At 39.0% G+C, this 18,175-nt stretch overlaps 3 protein-coding genes across 5 annotated transcripts; all 3 read left to right on the plus strand.

The window, feature by feature from the left end:
- Nucleotides 1-7,877: 7,877 nt before the first annotated feature.
- Nucleotides 7,878-8,368, plus strand: RB195_020830 (uncharacterized protein; the record flags this gene model as incomplete). Of its 2 annotated transcripts, XM_064189323.1 has the most annotated exons (3): nt 7,917-7,957; nt 8,032-8,227; nt 8,294-8,368. In XM_064189323.1, the coding sequence occupies 3 exons, from the start codon at nt 7,917-7,919 to the stop codon at nt 8,366-8,368; spliced, it is 312 nt and encodes a 103-aa protein (XP_064045204.1). The 2 variants fall into 2 exon arrangements, with proteins under 2 accessions (XP_064045203.1, XP_064045204.1); XM_064189322.1 differs by lacking the exon at nt 8,294-8,368 and having other exon boundaries at nt 7,878-7,957; nt 8,032-8,251.
- Nucleotides 8,369-9,267: 899 nt separating this feature from the next.
- Nucleotides 9,268-11,024, plus strand: RB195_020831 (uncharacterized protein; the record flags this gene model as incomplete). 2 transcript variants are annotated; one of them, XM_064189324.1, is made up of 5 exons in its annotated part: nt 9,952-9,975; nt 10,138-10,211; nt 10,308-10,364; nt 10,689-10,760; nt 10,838-11,024. In XM_064189324.1, 5 exons carry the CDS (start codon nt 9,952-9,954, stop codon nt 11,022-11,024), a joined length of 414 nt encoding a protein of 137 aa, XP_064045206.1. The 2 variants fall into 2 exon arrangements, with proteins under 2 accessions (XP_064045205.1, XP_064045206.1); XM_064189325.1 differs by lacking the exons at nt 9,952-9,975; nt 10,138-10,211 and adding an exon at nt 9,268-9,320.
- A 5,605-nt stretch (nt 11,025-16,629) lies between these two features.
- On the plus strand, nt 16,630-16,946 carry RB195_020832 (uncharacterized protein; the record flags this gene model as incomplete). Its single annotated transcript, XM_064189326.1, has 2 exons — nt 16,630-16,703; nt 16,772-16,946. 2 exons carry the CDS (start codon nt 16,630-16,632, stop codon nt 16,944-16,946), a joined length of 249 nt encoding a protein of 82 aa, XP_064045207.1.
- Between the last annotated feature and the right edge of the window lie 1,229 nt (nt 16,947-18,175).

The raw sequence follows: 18,175 nt of genomic DNA on the forward strand, positions 1-18,175 counted from the left end.
GAACAACTGGTCCGAGGAGGGGAAGTTGATTTGTAGAAGGAAAACGAAGGTTCAATAAAATACTAGTTGTTTCTGTAGGTTGTTGAACTTAAAAAATAAACTACGGTTAACTAATTTGTTGTGCAGAGATGATGAAAATTAAGAAAGAGATGGAATTAAGAATATTTGAGGCATACTTGTTAGAGCATTGAAGGCAAAGCGAGTTTAGAATGTTCTCGGTTTGAATAGGAATATAGGTGCGTAAGAAATCGTGGACATGCATCAACGATCATAATATAGTAGAACTGGCTTTAAAGTAGTGAAAAATCGTTATTTGTCGTTATCGAACCACTTATAGATATAAATACAGAACCTGTTTGCCTAGATGACCTACTATTACGCCTCATCTGACGTAAATTTCGAGCCCACCCTGAAGTTGAACAGAGTGCTTAAACAGAAACGCTGAAGTGATTGAATCCCATAGAAAAACTTGAATTTTGTCGCTGATATATCGCACTTCCGTTGTTTCGAATACTTTCCATTACTTTTCCGCCCATCTAATCGAAGAGAATCTTTATAGAAGACATGAATCCAGTTGCCTCAATCTTTTTTCGTTACTGAACACTTTTCTTCATTTCTTCATTTCCTCTTCTCTTCTAGCTTTCCTATTCTCATCAACTTTAATACTATTTGCTTAAATATCAGTTTTCTAACGTACTATTACTCATGAACGACAATTTTTACACGTCATGGATTATCTGCAGATAAGATGTCTATCTACAAAACGCTACGGAGTTTATAAGATAGTGATCATCAAGTGATTATGAGATATACGATGTTGTTATAAGAAGGATAAGATGTTGTAAGACAGAGAACAGTTGTTGAGACGAATCCACTCGATCATATAGAAACTCCTATGTTGGAGAAGAACAAGCTGGATGTGCACACCAAACCAAGGCAGCTCTTAGCAGCGCGTTGTGTTGAAGGTTACGCAGAAGCACAGTGGGAAGGAGTCGACATCTGCCTTACTTTACCATCGCCTACTAAAGTTCTTAATTAACTTATTTTTTCTATTGTAACAACTCTAATGATGGATGTTCTGATTTGATCTGAGGTGATTGGAAAAGCAGGAATTCTTTCTTCACCAACAGCTCCGGGTATCCAACTACAGAAAATCGGTTTGGAACAATTAGCTTACGAAAAAAAGCAAAAAAAAAGCAAAGTTAGCTATCCGAATTACTTTCTGCTACATTTTGACTGTTGAAAGTCCAGAGAGAAAATTCTGTGACATCATTAGCTTCATCAAACTGTATCTTAATGCAGGCCAAGTGGAAATTCTCCAAGATGTATCCAGCTTTCTCTCATTGAACATCTGTTCCGAAATGACGAAAACGAGTTCTTATAACTCGATGCAACATAAAATTTGACATTATTTCATATAAAGCCGCAGGAAACAATACAAATGCACTGCAGATCGGGTCATTGGACGGATTTTTAACGAAAGAAAGAGTATTGCTGACATCACTACTATTTAATTTACAAGATACATAATTATGAAAAAGATTGCAGAGTTAAAGACTGAAGGATTGGTATCAGTGAAAGAGAAACGTGTTTTAAGTTAAAGAACTTCTCTAAGAGCTTTGTCTCTTTCACTCTATCTTTGCTTTGCTACAAAATAATATTTTTATTCCATTTCTCTTGTAACAAGAACAATCCTATCTGTCTATCTCCTACCTCTATCCTGGAAAATTCATGCCAACTTTATTCATTGCAATATTTACTTGTTTATTTATTTATTTACAATACTCCTAGTCCCAAGTATATGAGTTGAAACACTCAACACAGTGGAGAATAGTATCAGACGCCTACATCCACCCTAAACCAGTGCGTGACGCTGTTTGCGAATCAGCTATGGATCATCTTTATCAGCTTAGAAAACCCACAAAATCATACAATTGCGGAAAAAACAATTTTCACAGAGATCAGGAGAGATAAAAGTCGGGCAAAAAAAAAACACTTAAAATGGCAATGTTGCGAAAGAGGCAAACGTTGAATGTGAGCGAGTAGAAGAAAAGAAATAAAAGAGAAACAAAAATGGGAAGAAAAATACTCGTAAAAGTGTCCAGAGAAATCCGAAGGAAAAAGAAGAGTGGAAGAGGAATAAGGAACTATGTAAAGAACTGACATTTAAGCGGCGAACTTGTGTCGAAAAGATTCGCCCTGTTTGAAGGGCACATTTCTCCAAAAGGATGAAGAATATGATAGCAGACTTCAGGAAATCCCTCTCGGACGCAGAAACTTCGATTCAGAGGTTTTTCTGATTGATATACACAGGTTTGTGGGAGCCAAGCGGTGTATTAGGTCAGTGCTTTTCTTCTCCGGATATTTTATTCAAATCCTAGATAAGTCTTGTAGAAACGGCACCGAGTATTTCTCTATTTGGCCTGAAGTGATTTATAACCATCGGCAGTCTAGTCACAGTAAAATCTCCTACTACAGCAGCACTTCCGACTTTTATTTCTCCATTTCAAAGAGCATATTTCTTTAATATTCATAATAGGTGACTTGCTAGAACACTTCAACTATCAGAGTAAGAAATTAGTTTAATGAGATAAATGACAAAATTAGCAAATCTTGAAGAGATTACAACAACCAATCATGTGATTGTGATTCTTTAACTGACACTTCGCCAAAGCTGAGTTCGTCACTTGTTTCATTTCAGTTAAAGGCATCGCCCCACGAATCTGAGGTGGTGCAGATTTCAGGTGGAGTGTTCGTATACGGGATGGGAGACTACGGAGAGGGAGGTGATTCCGTCCATTTCTTGCTAATTGCCGTAAAAAACGGCCCAGAAGATGCGGCGTCGCACGAGGCTGGCGCGCTCCAATCGAACCTCTTGTACAAAATGGTGCGCCAAAACGAATGAAGCCGTATCTTCCGGGCCGTTTTTTACGGCAATTAGGAAGAAATGGACGGAATCACCCCCCTCTCCGTAGTCTCCCATCCCGTATACGAATACTCCACCTGAAATCTGCACCACCTCAGATTCGTGGGGTGCTGCCTTTAAATGGCCGAAAAGGAAACATTGGTTGTCCTTTTCAAAAAAGCTACTTTTTAAAAGTATTCTAGTGATAAGAACCAAACGTCTGGGATGATTTCAGTCACCGTTTATTTTACCACTCTCAACACGACTTTCTCAGCATGTGCGCGGGAAACTTTGCCAGTGGCAAAGTATTGCGGTAGCTTTCCCGCGCCAGCCGCAGTATACAAAAAATGGCTCCGAAAACTCGGAGTTCAGTTCCATTCATTTCTTGTGATGCATGTTTCAACTATTTGACCTTTCACCACCTAACAGTTATGACCGTATATGCTACTCCTATGGGCCCGAACCGTATATCACTCAAGCATTGAAGCGGAGAACCACTAACATTTTTACATGACCCAATCGATTCTATTTGGTATTTTACGTATCGTGTATGTTAATGTGGTTGCCTTGTGTCGGCGCTTTAAGCGAATAACCCCACGAATTCGTTTTCCACACAGACTGATCCCGTTTAGTAGTCAGTATTTCTGAAGAAAATAAGAACAGGAAATTTGTGTGGCGAACTGTGTTACATACTTGATTGTGTCTATGAAGAGATTAGCTTTAGATGCTGTTCTCGAAAAAATTATATTTGGATATATGCGCTCAGGGAAGATGCTATGTATGTAATGAACAGGCGATCGCCAGCTTCGATAATATTGTGTTTAACTAACACATAAAGTTTGGTAAATGTATTAGTCAAGCTTAAAACATTTGAAAAATTATGTCTTTGATGTTGTTGTTTGTTTTTGTCACCTGGGACTTTATCCCTGACGAAGGAAAGCCTGTGGAAGCACGGAGGATTGTTTACGTACTAATGCAAATCAACAACTTATGATTGAAAGCAAGACATATAAATTGCAATAAAAAGCGATATGACTTATTATGCTGGGCGACTAAGTCACATCGTTTTTCTATTATTAGGAAATAATGTAGTAATCATAATTAATAATGATGTTAAAATATGCAACAACTTTTCTTACGTGCATTATCGTATTAACCTTTGATATTTTCTTCTCTATCTAAGTCATTCATTTTTTCATGCAAAAGCAAAACTGAATTGTTCCTCTCACATCCTCCCACTAATCCATATTGTGACATCAATGAGCATGGTAAGATTTATCCTCTTCTGATTAAACACCTCCACCAACAGAGATTAACTACGGGTTCCTACAAAATTTCCAGCTCATTCCGTGGATTGCAGGATCTGATGTTTCCTGGATCCATTCATCTTGCAAAGACAGTGTTCAATAACATTAACATTCGATTCTATCGTCGTTCAACGTTTCTTAAGAAATAATGAAGACAAAGTATTGTAGCACACCAACGGATGCGTTCACGTGAAAGAGAGCTAAGCTCGATTTTGCCACTAAAGTATAATTTACGCCATAATGAAGGTTTCTACAGACGCAGTGGGTCAATAGCCCTCGTTTCTATTGCAAGATTTGCTCAACAAAATTTGACCACTTGCCCATTGAAACCGTGAAAAACGATCGGTATCGGCTACATTTGTGAACAGCAATTGCACTGGCGACGATCCGATGTGTGCTGCTCAACAGTATGAAGAACAACAAGACAGCCGCCGCCAGGACAACTTGAGGGGCACGTATGTGCAACGAACTTCATCAATCAAATCTAGTACAAGGCAAGTTTGTTCTATGCTTTGGACCATGAAAAACATTAGAAATTATGGAAAATGCGAGAAAACTTGTCTTTTGCATGACAATCACAACTCGTTCTGCATCTTTCTGGAAGATCAGTGAAATCATAAATCATCCGTATCGTCATCCTCTGATTCGTCGAAGAATGTATCAAAATGACTTCACGTAGTAGTTTGAGTGTTCTCTTGTCTTGAACCCTCGACATATTCTGTCTATGTTTTGTGATAGCTCTGTTCTGTGCCTGTGTCCATTCATCCTCTATTTAGGCCTCTGAAGACGGCGTCGTAAAAAAAGCCGAAAAGTCAGGCAAATAAAAATATTCCTTTTAAAAACCTCGCAGGCACACTGTCACAAAACATATCAAAATAACTTTCAAAATAACCAATAGTCAAAATAACGATACATCGGAAAGCTCATGAAGCCCAAGTTTTTTCTTCATTGCATCTCATTTCCGGCAGAACTTACAACTCAGGGAGTGGTCTAGAAAGCGATCCTATTCACCATCCGTTACATTTTGAATCCGCTTGATTTTTCCGGAATTCACAGTGTACAATGAGAATGTTTGGACATTTTATGATAAGTCATGTGAAATTACCGTGTTCTTGGCAACGTGTTCGTCAAACTGCAGTTTTTCAAACTTTTCGGGACATATAAAAGACTGTAAGGTCTTGGTTATCACAAATTCGCCTCTTGGTCTTTCCCCACTTTCTAAATCTTCAAAAATACAAAAGTTATTATATAGGAGCTCTTCCATTTTAATCAGCATTCATCCGATTAATTTTGAAATGATTCCTTATCCACGCTTTGAGGTAGTCTCTTCTGGTCTTGTAGTAATAGGTTAGAATTTTTTGGTTAGGTTAAGTGAACATTAAGTGAAAGAAAAAGTTATTGCCGTGTGGTAAGCAATCAGCAAACAGCACTGGAACACTGTAGAATAAACTAATTTTTCCAACTTTTTATTTCTGTAGCAAGCAGATAATTTCAAGAATTTAAAGCCACCATACCTCGTAGCGAAGGAATCCGCGGGAAAATCGAGAGTAAGGTTTACAGATTGTGGAATTAGGAGTGGTTCCCGGTTATCTTTACTTAATCGACATAAGAAACGGCGTGTAAGACGACATTTTTTAGGAAAATTTCAGTTGCACGCGCCACCCTTGTGCATGCGCCCCATTCAGTTGCGGCCCCATCCTGCTGGTAGATCCAAATGCAGGTTTTCAAGTGCACATTAGCCCAGGATAGTACTCTTTCCTTCAGAAGTCTGCTTGCCATTTCTCGTGGCATTCGGCGGACCGAGAACACCGGGTCCCTGCGAAATCCTTCTTTCTGAGATGGCTTGTAGAGGGCTTCCACTCCAGATCGATTATATTCGGTCCCTAGGTCCTTGTAGCGTCAAATGGATCTTTTGTTGACTATTTGACGTACTCCAAGACGCGGGTGATTCTCGCATGAAGAAAAGTCTCGGCGATGAAGCTCAATTATTGAAGGGCGGTGGCAGGAGCGCTTGACCACACTAAAAATGATATTTTCATGCTTGTATGAGACAAGTCTGACCAAACAAATTAACACAACATAAACAAAGGAAGCACAGAAAAAAGCGGACGCTCCGAGCAGGCCACAATGTTCGCGCATATGCTTTCGCTATAATTATGGCGCAACCAGAAGACCAAGACCTACTCCTCGGCTGTGAATGTGGTGAGGGCGGTGGACTTCTCTTCCTTGCGCTCCATGTGTGACTGAATGATGGTTAGTAATAAAATCATAGGATGAACTGGAGCACAGGCGACGATTCCATATATACTGTCCGACAGTGTGAAGAAGAGAGTCGGAAAAAAGTGGCCGCCGTGAAAACTGGAGGCGCACGCATGTGCAACGAACTTCATCAATCAAATCTAGCACGAGGCAATTTTGTTCTATGCCTTAGATTATGAAAAACATTTGAAATTGTGGACAAACACAAGAAAAATTGTCTTCTGCGTGAGAATCTCACTTCGTTTTGTATCTCTCTGAAAGATTACTAAAAACCATCCATGAATTATCCATATCGTCATTCTCCGATTCGCCGAAGAATGCATCTAAATAACATTGCGTTCTGAACGGTCACGAAACGCAAGTTTTTTTTCGTTGCGCCTTATTTCCGGCAGAAATCGCAATTCAGGGAGAGGTCTAGAAACCATCATCCATCCTGTTCACCATAGGTTACATTTTGGGAAAGTATCGGTACTAAACGCATCGGTATAAGCGATGAAAGTGGCATGTGGCTGTGTACTGTGTTCAAGACTACCTTTCAAGTTTATTCCCAAAAATTCTTTTTCTGTCTCTGAGTACTTCGAGGAGACATTAAAAACGGAGACGTTCATGGAACTAGGTATGAATAATTCTGGTGAATCTGCTTGATTTTTCCACAATTCACAATGTACAATAGGAACGTTTGGGATTTTTATGAAAAAGTCATATGAAATCGCCGCGTCCTCGGCAACGTCTTCGTCAAACTGGTGTTTTTCAAACCCTCTTGGGACTATAAAAGACTGTAAGATCTTGGTTATCACAAATTCGTTTCTTCGTCTTTCCCCACTTTCCAGAACTTCAAAAATACAAACTACGACTGGAGTACGCTACTGCATCGAAATCTCGTCTTCATATCATTTTGACCAACATAACTATCTCGAAGCTCCTCCATTTTAATCAGCATGCGTTCCTATGATTTGAAAGTAATCTCTCATTCAGGCTGTTTTGGAGTAGTCTGTCGTATTCTTAAAATACTCTTACAATATATTTCGATGCGATAAGTTCAAATATTTCAGGTCAATCAAATGACAGCCGATGCAGTTAGAAACTAATGTGACTCGAAAAATGAAGATAACTTTGAATTTTTTTTGGAAAATTAGTCGCTTAGTCAAAGATGAAAGAATTGTAGTAATGTAGTATGCAATCAGCAAGCAGCAATGGAACACTTTGTAAGAGAAACCAATTTCTCCAACATTTTGCTTTTGCAGCGAGCACATGGTTCCAAAAATTTAAAGTAAAAATACGGTTTTGGGTTTGTGTGATAGGTTATTACAGAAAACTGCAAAAACACTATTTAATAACCTTTCATAATTTTTTTTTACCTTCGCGAATTTCTATGTGTATATTAATATATATACTTGACGTTTAGGATGCGTTTCTTACACATAATCGTAATTTTACTAGCAGTTATGGTCGAAACAGCGTTTTCAGCACCGAAGCAGCAGTCTCAGTGAGTAGTGTTTCATGTTTCTTCTTTTGACAGGAACTGCTTCAGAATTTTCCATAAATGTTTTCTCTTTTAAGGTTGATTCGAGCGAAACGTCAGTGGGGTCGACCACCCTACGGCGGCGGATTTCGACCACCCTACGGCGGCGGATTTTGGCCACCTTACGGCGGCGGATTTCGACCACCCTACGGCGGCGGATTTCGACCACCCTACGGCGGCGGATTTCGACCACCCTACGGCGGCGGATTTCGGCCACCCATCGACATTGGACAGGTGCCGATGCCCATCAGTGGTTGATGTTGTAATGGTTGTCATTCTGCCGTTCTACATTCTGGTTAGGGAGCAAATCGTATCAGAAGTCAATTTCACAAGATCAAGAACAGCTATAATCTGATCTCTATGCTAGATTTATAGGAGCACATTCCTTTTATAAGGTGCAGCAATAAAAATTGTTATATTTTTCCATTGTTGATTTCGCATCTCCATCCAGAAACTAACAACGTGCAATTTGCAACAATTTGGTGGTCAGTCCGATACACTTTGAGCGATCATTAAGTATTTGTTTGTAATCGCATGAAGTTTTTGTTAATTCACGCCTCAGGAGCTGAAGGCGCTTGCCGGTTCAGCAAGATGTTAGAGTGATTCCTTCAAATTGCTAAGGTTGCTTCACCGACAGCAACTCCACTAGCAACATTCAGGACTGGAGAACATCTTTAAATTGTGCCGCTCTACTATCTCAGTGGACTTTCTTCTGTTTTTTCTTCTGTCATGCCTTTTCAACCAAGTCAGCAAGACGAAAACTGCTATCGGAGATACGCTACACTGGATAATACCATTTCCGGCTTCAACGCATCGATTTTATTTGAAAAACAAAATTTAGGTATATGTTCAACTTGTTCACTTGACACAACACCCCAAGGATTTGCAAAACACGAACCTAAATTTAAATTTTTCTAAAAATTAAATCGAGTTCGGGTTTTTAAGCCTAGTGAAAACTGGCACGAGTTACTGGTCAACCTCATACACACGTAAAAACGTTTCGTCATCCGGTAAACTAAACCATATGGTGCTCCTGATACCTCTGATTCTTGGATTTCTAGTGTGAACATTCCTGCATATCGGATTTTACCTTCTCGGAATGCTCATGCATACCAAACTCTTCCATTTGCAGAAAAGTCAACAGATATGTAGATATATATCAGATATATCAGATACCTATCTTGCCCTTTGAAACTACGAAAAACGATTGGTATCGGCTACATTTGTGAACAGCAAGGGCACAGGCGACGACCTCATATATACTGTCCAACAGTATGAAGAACAGTGTCGGAAGGCAGCCGCGACCGGGACAACTGGAGGCGCACGCGTCCGCAACGAATTTCATCAATAAAATCTAGCACAAGGTAAGTTTGTCCTATGCTTTGGACTATGAAAAACGTTTGAAATTGTGGAAAAATGCGAGAAAATTTTTTTCTGCGTGAGAATCGTTTTGAATCTCTCTGGGAGACCTGTGAAAAGCATCCATAAGTCATCGTCATTGTTCGATTCGCCAAAGAATATATCAAAATAACGTTCAAAAGTAATCAATAATCAAAATGACGATACGTTCACTCATGAAGTCCAGAATGAAGACAAGTTTTTTTTTTTTCATTGCGTCTCATTTCCGGCAGAACATACTACTCAGGAAGTGGTCTAGGAAGCGATCCTATTCACCATCCGTTACATTTTGAATCCGCTTGATTTTTCCGGAATTCACAGTGTACAATGAGAATGTTTGGACATTTTATGATAAGTCATGTGAAATTACCGTGTTCTTGGCAACGTGTTCGTCAAACTGCAGTTTTTCAAACTTTTCGGGACATATAAAAGACTGTAAGGTCTTGGTTATCACAAATTCGCCTCTTGGTCTTTCCCCACTTTCTAAATCTTCAAAAATACAAAAGTTATTATATAGGAGCTCTTCCATTTTAATCAGCATTCATCCGATTAATTTAGAAATGATTCCTTATCCACGCTTTGAGGTAGTCTCTTCTGGTCTTGTAGTAATAGGTTAGAATTTTTTGGTTAGGTTAAGTGAACGTTAAGTGAAAGAGAAAGTTATTGCCGTGTGGTAAGCAATCAGCAAAACAGCACTGGAACGCTTTGTAGAATAAACTAATTTCTCCAAATTTTTACTTCTGTAGCAAGCAGATGATTTCAAGAATTTAAAGCCACCATACCTCGTAGCGAAGGGATCCGCGGGAAATTCGAGAGTAAGGTTTGCAGATTGCGGAATCAGGAGTGGTTCCGGTTATTTCTATTTGATCGACGTAAGAAACGGCGTGTAAGACGACATTTTTTGGGAAAATTTCAGTTGCACGCGCCACCCTTGTTCATGCGCCGCATCCAGTTGCACAGTAATCGAATTGCAGTAAGTTCTTCTCGACTGCCTATTCGCGTGAACCTAATGAAAAAGTTGCTAAGAGGACCGAAACATGTTCATAGAAGAGCATTCTAACGTCCCACGTAATAACCAAAATGGTTCCTACGTCGTTTTCATCGACGGCAATCTACAAACCCATCTCTAGCTTTTCTTACGGGTTCACTCCCACGTCAGATTCGTGGTAGTGTCCCTCAAGAAAAATTTGTTTTTGCGTGTGCTTATTTACGATGAAACACTGCAAAAATCCTGCTAAATAGCTTTCTTCAATTTTTTCTACGGATCCGATTTTCTATGCATTCCCCTAAATTTTAGTATGCGTTTCTCCCACATAATCGTACTTTTGCTATCAGTTATGGTCGCAACAGCACTGGAACAGCAGCTTCTGTGAGTTCTATTTCATGTTTCTTCATTTGACAGGAACTGCTTGAAAATACTTCATAAATGTTTTTTTTTCTTTTAAGTTTGATTCGACCGAAACGTCAGTTTGGATGGGGTGGTGGTTATCGACCATACTATGGCGGCGGGTTTCGACCACCCTATGGTGGCGGATTTCGACCACCCTATGGCGGTGGATTTCGACCACCCTACGGCGGCGGATTTCGGCCACCCATCGATATTGGACAAGTGCCGATGCCCCTCAGTGGTTGATGTTCTAATGGTTGACATCCTGTTGTTCTACATTCTGGTTAGGAAGCAAATCGTATCAGAAGTCAATTCCACAAAATCAAGAACCGCTATAATCTGATCTCTATGCTAGATTTATAAGAGCACATTCTCTTTACAAGGTGCAGCAATAAAATTGTTATATTTTTCCATTGTTGATGTCGCAACTCCATCCAGAAACTAGCAACGTACAGTTTACAACAATATGGTAGTAGTCAGTCCGATGAACGTTGAGCGATCACTAAGTAGTTTTAACTGATTTCCTTGAGCTGTAGCCAAGATTGGTATCGATCTTTATTAAACAGCGGCTAACGTTTCGGCGATATCGCCTTCGTCAGAACCTGGAAAACTCAAAGTCATTAGTGACCTATCCCCTCAAGCGCCTCATCACCCTACAGAAAGCACCCAAACGGTAAGCAAACTCAAATTGTTAGATCTAGACTCAAGATCATTAAGTATTTGTTTGCAATCGCATGAAGTTTTGTTAATTAACTCCTTGAAGACAACATCTGCACGCTATTTGACTGGATGTGCTCGAGCTCAGGAGGAAGGCGCTTGCCGGTTCAGCAAGATGTTAGAGTGATTTCTTCAAATTGGTAAGGTTCCTTCACCAACAGCAACTTCACTAGCAACATTGAGGACTGGAGAACATCTTTTGATTGTGCCGCTCTAATGTCTCAGTAGAATGTGGACTTTCTTCTGGTTTTTCTCCTATCACGCTTTTTCAACCAAGCCGACAAGACGGAAACTGTTATTGGAGGTACGCTACACTGGATAATACCATTCCGGTTTCAACGTATCGATTTTAGGCGAAAACAAAAGGTAGGTATATGTTCAACTTGTTCACTTGTCATCCCACCCTAATGATTTGCAAAACACGAACCTAAATTCAAATTTTTCTAAAAATTAAATCGAGTTCGAGTTTTTAAGCCTAGTGAAAACTGGCACGAGTTACTGGTCAACCCCATACACACGTAAAAACGTTTCGTCATCCGGTAAACTAAAGCATATGGTGCTCCTGATACCTCTGACTCTTGGATTTCTAGTGTGTACATTCCTGCACATCGGATTTCACCTTCTCGGAATACTCATGCATACCAAACTGTTCCGTTTGCAGAAAAGTCAACAACATCTTGAAAATGCTGTTATTTCCGTAGGTTACTGAACTTAAAAGAGAACTAAAGATAACGTATCTGTCGTGTATAGACATAATGAAAAGTAAGCAAGGAATTCAAGTATATAAGTATATTTGAGACAAACTTAGAACAGTGGAGGTAAAGCGACTCGAGAACCTCGATTTGAATAGGAATATGCGTAAGAAATCATGGACATACATGAACGATCATAAAATAAAGTACAACTGAGTTTAAAGTAGTGTAAAACAGTTAGTCATCGCGGATCAATCATACATATTACTACAGAACCAGTTTATCCTTATGGTTTACTATTACTCCTCATGTAATGTAAATTTTGAGTGTTTCCTAAACTCGAAACGAGTCCGTAAACAGAAACGCTGAAGTAAACGGTTGCATCCCACGAGGAAGACGAATTTGTCGCTTCATTTGTTTCTAACACTTTCCATTACTTTTCAGCCCACTTATCGAAGAAAACCTCTGTAGATGGCATCATTCTAGTTACCTTAATCTTTTTTGATTCCGTACTGAACACTTTTCTCCATTTCTTCTTCTCATCAACTTTAATACTATTTGCTTAAATATCAGTTTTCTAACGTACTTTTACTCATGAACGACAATTTTTACACGTCTGGGATTATCTGCAGATAAGAAGTCTTTCTACAAAACTCTACGGAGTTTATAAGATAGTGGTGATTCTTCATCAAGTGATTATGAGATATAAGATGTTGTTATAAGAAGGATAAGGTGTTGTAAGACAGAGAACAGTTGTTGAGACGAATCCACTCGATCATATAGAAACTCTAATGTTGAAGAAGAACAAGCTGGAGATGCACACCTAAACAAGTTGTGTTGAACGTTATGCAGAAGGAGATAAAGAGGGAGATAAAGAAGGAATCGATACCTGCCCTACTTTACCATCGGCTTCAAAGGTTCTTAATTAACTTATTTTTTCTATTGTAACAACTCAAATGGATGGATGCTCTGATCTGATCTGAGGTGATTGGAAAAGCAGGATTTTTTTTTGTACAGCAGTAGTTCCAGGTATCTAACTACAAAAAGTCGGGGTAGAACACTTAGCTTACAAAAAAAAACAAAAAAAAAAATTAAGTCAGCTATCCCAATCACTTTCTGCAACATTTTTCATGTTCAAAATCCAGAAAATACTCTTGAACATTTCATCATTAGCTTAACCAAACGATAGTTTAATGTTCCTTAAAGGCATCAACCCACGAATCAGAGTTGGTACGAATTTCAGGTGGAATATTCGTATACGGGAATCGTAGATTATGGGGATTGGTGATTCCATCCATTTCTCCCTGTATCAGTGGATATGGACAATCCCAGAACGCTGTTTCTTACGACGCCCTGAATAGCAGCGAGTCCCTTGCGCCCTTCCCTCCACCTCCTTCCACCTCCTCCACCACCTGCAATTCGTGTAAATGGGTCTTCTACGAATCGCTAGAGGGGCGAGGTTGGGCGGAGCGCAAACGTTGCGCATTGCAACATAAGCCGTCATAAGAAACAGCATTCCGGGGTCCGTCCAATTCCACTGATGCGTGGAGAAACGGACGAAATCACTGTTTTCCACAGAATCTACGACCCCCGGATAGGCAGAACCCACCGTACCACACCAGATTCGTGGGATGATGCCTTTAAGTGAAAACGCTTCAGGATGTGTTCAGCTTCCTTTCACTAAATATCGGGTCCGAAATGAGAAAAATTATGACTCTAGGCAGAAGCTGACACTATTTCCTATGTAGAGCATTCGAAACAATAGAAGAACACTAAAGGTCGGATCATCAGAAATATTCTTTAGAGAGAGAGGTTGCATTGTAAAATCACTGCTCTTTAATTTTCAAAATAATTATAATAAATTTGCAAAGTTAAAGACTGAATGATTGGTATCAATGAAAGAGAATCGGCTGTCAAAGAAAACTATATTGCCTTGAATTTTCCTTCGCATCAAATTTCTATTGTAACGATAAACGGTTCCATCTCCTAACCATCTTGAAAAAGTCGTGCCTACTTTCTTTATTGAAATTTCAACCAGCTACTCCGATAATAGTCTCAGGAGTCATCAGACTAATTTTCTACTGTCTGTGATATTTCTTCTTATTTCCTATACAGCTTGATTCAATCTTAAGAATTCCTCCTAATCTTAGTACTTGATCCGAAACACTGTGTACAGCGTGAGTAGTTGTATCAGACGTCTACATCCGCCCCAAACCAGAGCGTGACGTTGTTTGCGAATCAGCTCTGGATAATCTTTATCAGCTTCGAGAAAAATCCGCAAAATGCTGCAATCGCGGAAGGAAACAGCTTTACAGAGATCAGGAAAGATAAATGTCAGACAGGTTACACTTAAAAGAGAAAAGTAGGAAAAGAGGGAAACGTGAAATGCGAGCGAGTAAAAGAACAGAAATAAAGGAATGGCAATAGAAATACTCGAGGAAGTGGTAGAAGTGAGAGGAGGAATGGAAGGGGAATAAAAAAAAAGATGCAAATAACTCGCATTTAAGCGGCGATTTTGCATCGAAAAAATTCGCTTTGTTCGAAAAGGACAATTCTCTGGAATAGGATTAAGGAAATGGCGACTGATGCAGACAAGCCACTCTGAGGTATGAATATATTAATTTAGAATTGTAAAGGTTTCTGGATGATTCCTAGACATTGACTTGTAGTCAATATATTCGGTCAGTATTTGTCGCCCCCAGGCAAGTTGGGTAAAAATACTATGGACTATATGTCTACCTTAGGTTGCTTTAACCGATCGTGCAGTCACACCAAAATCTCTTACGGCTACGGTGCACCCGCCAATTATATCTTTATTTCAAAGAACATATTTCTTTGATGTTAATAGTAGGATATTTGGTGAAACACTTCATTTCTTATCACAACAAATAGTTTGTGACAGTAAGTCAAGCCAATTCTTTTCTTACCCGGATTTTAGTCAAATCCTAGACAAGTCTTGTAGAAATGGTACCGAACATTTCCCTACTTGGCTTGAAGTGATTTCTAACACGATCGGGTATCTATTTTCAGTAAAATCTCCTACCACAGCAGCACCCCCGGCTTTTATTTCTTTATTTAAAAAAGCATATTTTTTAAAATAATCATGGGAGTATACTTGCAAAAACCTCCACCTATTAAGGTAACAGATTAGTTAAATGAGATAAATGACAAAACTAGCAAATTTCAAAGAGACTCATAACAAATAATTCTTCTGATTGTGATTTTTTAGCTTGTACTTCGGCAATGCCGTATTTTTCGATGGTGTCATTTCAGTTAAATAAATGACAAGGAAGCATCAGTTCTCTTCGTTTTTCCCTTTTTTGAAGAATAAACTATTTTCAAAAGTATCCTAGTGGTAGGCGCCAACCTTCCGGGATGAAATCAATCAACGTGTGTTGTGTCCCTGCGTCCACGAGATGGTCGAAGCGGATCTGTGGCATGGCGCGAGGCAAAAAAATCGGATTTATGGAAAAAATACTGGAAGGCACTCTGTCGGGCTTATTTTTAACCAGACACGAGTGGGACAGAAGTTAACTTTAGATATTTTCTGAGCCTGTAGAGGTCAAGTGAATCAAGTTATTCCCTTCGATGGACGAATGGATTTCTTTCTTCAGGCACAACGTCTCTACGGTCACAATACCTATAAATTCCTTCAAATTCTACCGCAGATGATGTATCATGAATTCGTAATTGTGCTGCAATCAGACTGAATTAATTTCAATTTTTCTTCAGACACAACGTCTATACGAATCTGTGGCCTTCAGGAACTTCGTTTTTCGGGATACTGTCTAGTTGAGCAAGATTGTAATATTCTTTATTTTCATCAATAATTATTGTCATTTTCAAATATACTCAATTCCGCAAAACCAAGTAAGCTAAAAGTGTAGCAAAATTGTGCTCTGTTTCTATTTTGTGCCCAGCAACATCTTCGTCAAACTCCATTTTTTTTCGAATGGTGTACAGAAGTATATCAGTAACATCATCGGCAGTGTAACCTTCAGTTTTCATATTTTTCACAACTCATTTTTCTTAAACAGGATTTTAGTTGTTGGTTTTCTCATGCTGCATCATTTTTCCATGAAATTTCCACCATCTGTCACCATTGACCATCGAATGTCCATAGTGACTTGTTTTTCATCCTGACTTGACAATATTTTTTTTTCACTGAGTGAGGCTACATTCGTTTTTGGACGCAACACATTTCAAGAAAAGTGTGAAATGTATACTTGAAAAATTTCTTGGTTTAGTGAAGGCGTAGACTTAGCAAAATAAAGGTGAAAAAATATTGTGTGAACCAACTATCCTTCAGAGATTTACTTCGATCTCAAAACAACTCTATTCATAGGGTAGTCGAAGTTACTTTTGAAGTACGCTGATAAATCGAGACTCACCAGAATGTCTTAGAAATTTTTTAATTTTAATTTTGAAATTCAGAGTTTGATATGCGACTTTTACATTTTCTTCTTATATTCGCAGTTGTCGTCATCACTGCACTTGCGGCACCAAAACCACTTCAGTTAGTAATATTCAATTTTTCTTCGTCTACAATAGTTTCTCCGAAATTTTTCATCATTTTTTTTTCAGAGGAATACGAACAAAGCGTAGGAGTTTCTTTGGTTTTGGCAGACGCTGGTTTGGATTTCCTCCATGGGGTTTTCCACGGTGGGGATTTCGCCCATGGGGTTTTCCACCGTGGGGATTTGGCGGACCGTTTTGTTGTTTTCGGAGACCATGGTTCTATCCGTATTGGTGGGGTTAACGTGTGGCATTGGTTTATCTCTTATTATGAGGATGTGCACACCTTACTATCACGTTCCCCATCGAATACAATAGGGACTGCAGTATTTTCCTGTGCTGTCGCATCTTCCTTCAGGAATCCCACTTGTTCTTGTTCCTTTTTTTTTTCTTAGTTCAGCTCTCGTTTTACTGTGATCAGCTTACGGTATGTAGAATAAATGCATTTTTCCACAATATTGAGTATGAATAGGTATAAATAAACAATTGTAACTCACAATTCACATGAACAAAACATTCCAGAATTTGCTGTCTGGAAAGTGTTTCACAAGGTTCCTGAGGAGAAAAAAGAATGAAACCCTATTTGCAAATTATTCAACTTTTTAATCAGGTCTTCAGATCGGACACTTCGTCTACTAAAAGCACCAAATCAACTGCTTTTTTTTGAGATCGAAGTGATTAGGAGACAAAATAAATAGGAAATAACTTAACGTTCAGTTTCAAACGATTTGAAAAATCACATCTGATCCCTGACATCGGTGTTCCAGGATTCAGTTACAGCCATCGCTGCTGAAATCACTAAAGGCATACGGTAACACCGTTCAGACTCGCTTTTCATACAGACGGATCCCCTTTAGTAATGGGGATATATTTTTTGAAAAAAAAAAATAAAAACAGGAGCATTGTTTTTATAAAGGGAAGTTCAACCTAAAACACGAGAAAAATCATGTTATTGATGCTGTTGTTGTTTATATTTAACATTCGCTTGACCAGTGAAGTTCTAGGCCTAAAAAAAGTACCTGATTTATTATTCTGATTAGCCTCTAATACGGAGAGTGTTCATATACTAAAGCAAATCAACCTATAACAATGAAAATAAAAAAATTGGAAGAATTAATAAATAAAAATAGTAGGAATTGAAATAAAAAGCGGTATGACTTAACCTGCTATGCAATTTCTAAAAAAAAACAATAATAATGTTAAAATATGCAACAATTTTTTATAAGTACATATTATAAAGGATAAAGTTTCTGGCGTTAATAAGTCCGCTTGGGACCTTCACCCCCACGTTCACTTCAATTCAGAATCGTCTGAGGTTCACGAATGTGTAACTGGCCCATTCAATTACTTGCGGAAGCTAGCCGATCTGTCAGGTAAGTGTTTCTGTCCTTTAGACAACTCTGGTACCGACTTATCGACCCGGAGAAATGAAAGGCTTGGGGGGCACCGGGGCGGATTCGAACCTACGAACGA

Source organism: Necator americanus, chromosome II (assembly GCF_031761385.1).
Source record: "Necator americanus strain Aroian chromosome II, whole genome shotgun sequence".
In the NCBI taxonomy this organism is placed as follows: Eukaryota; Metazoa; Nematoda; class Chromadorea; order Rhabditida; family Ancylostomatidae; genus Necator; species Necator americanus.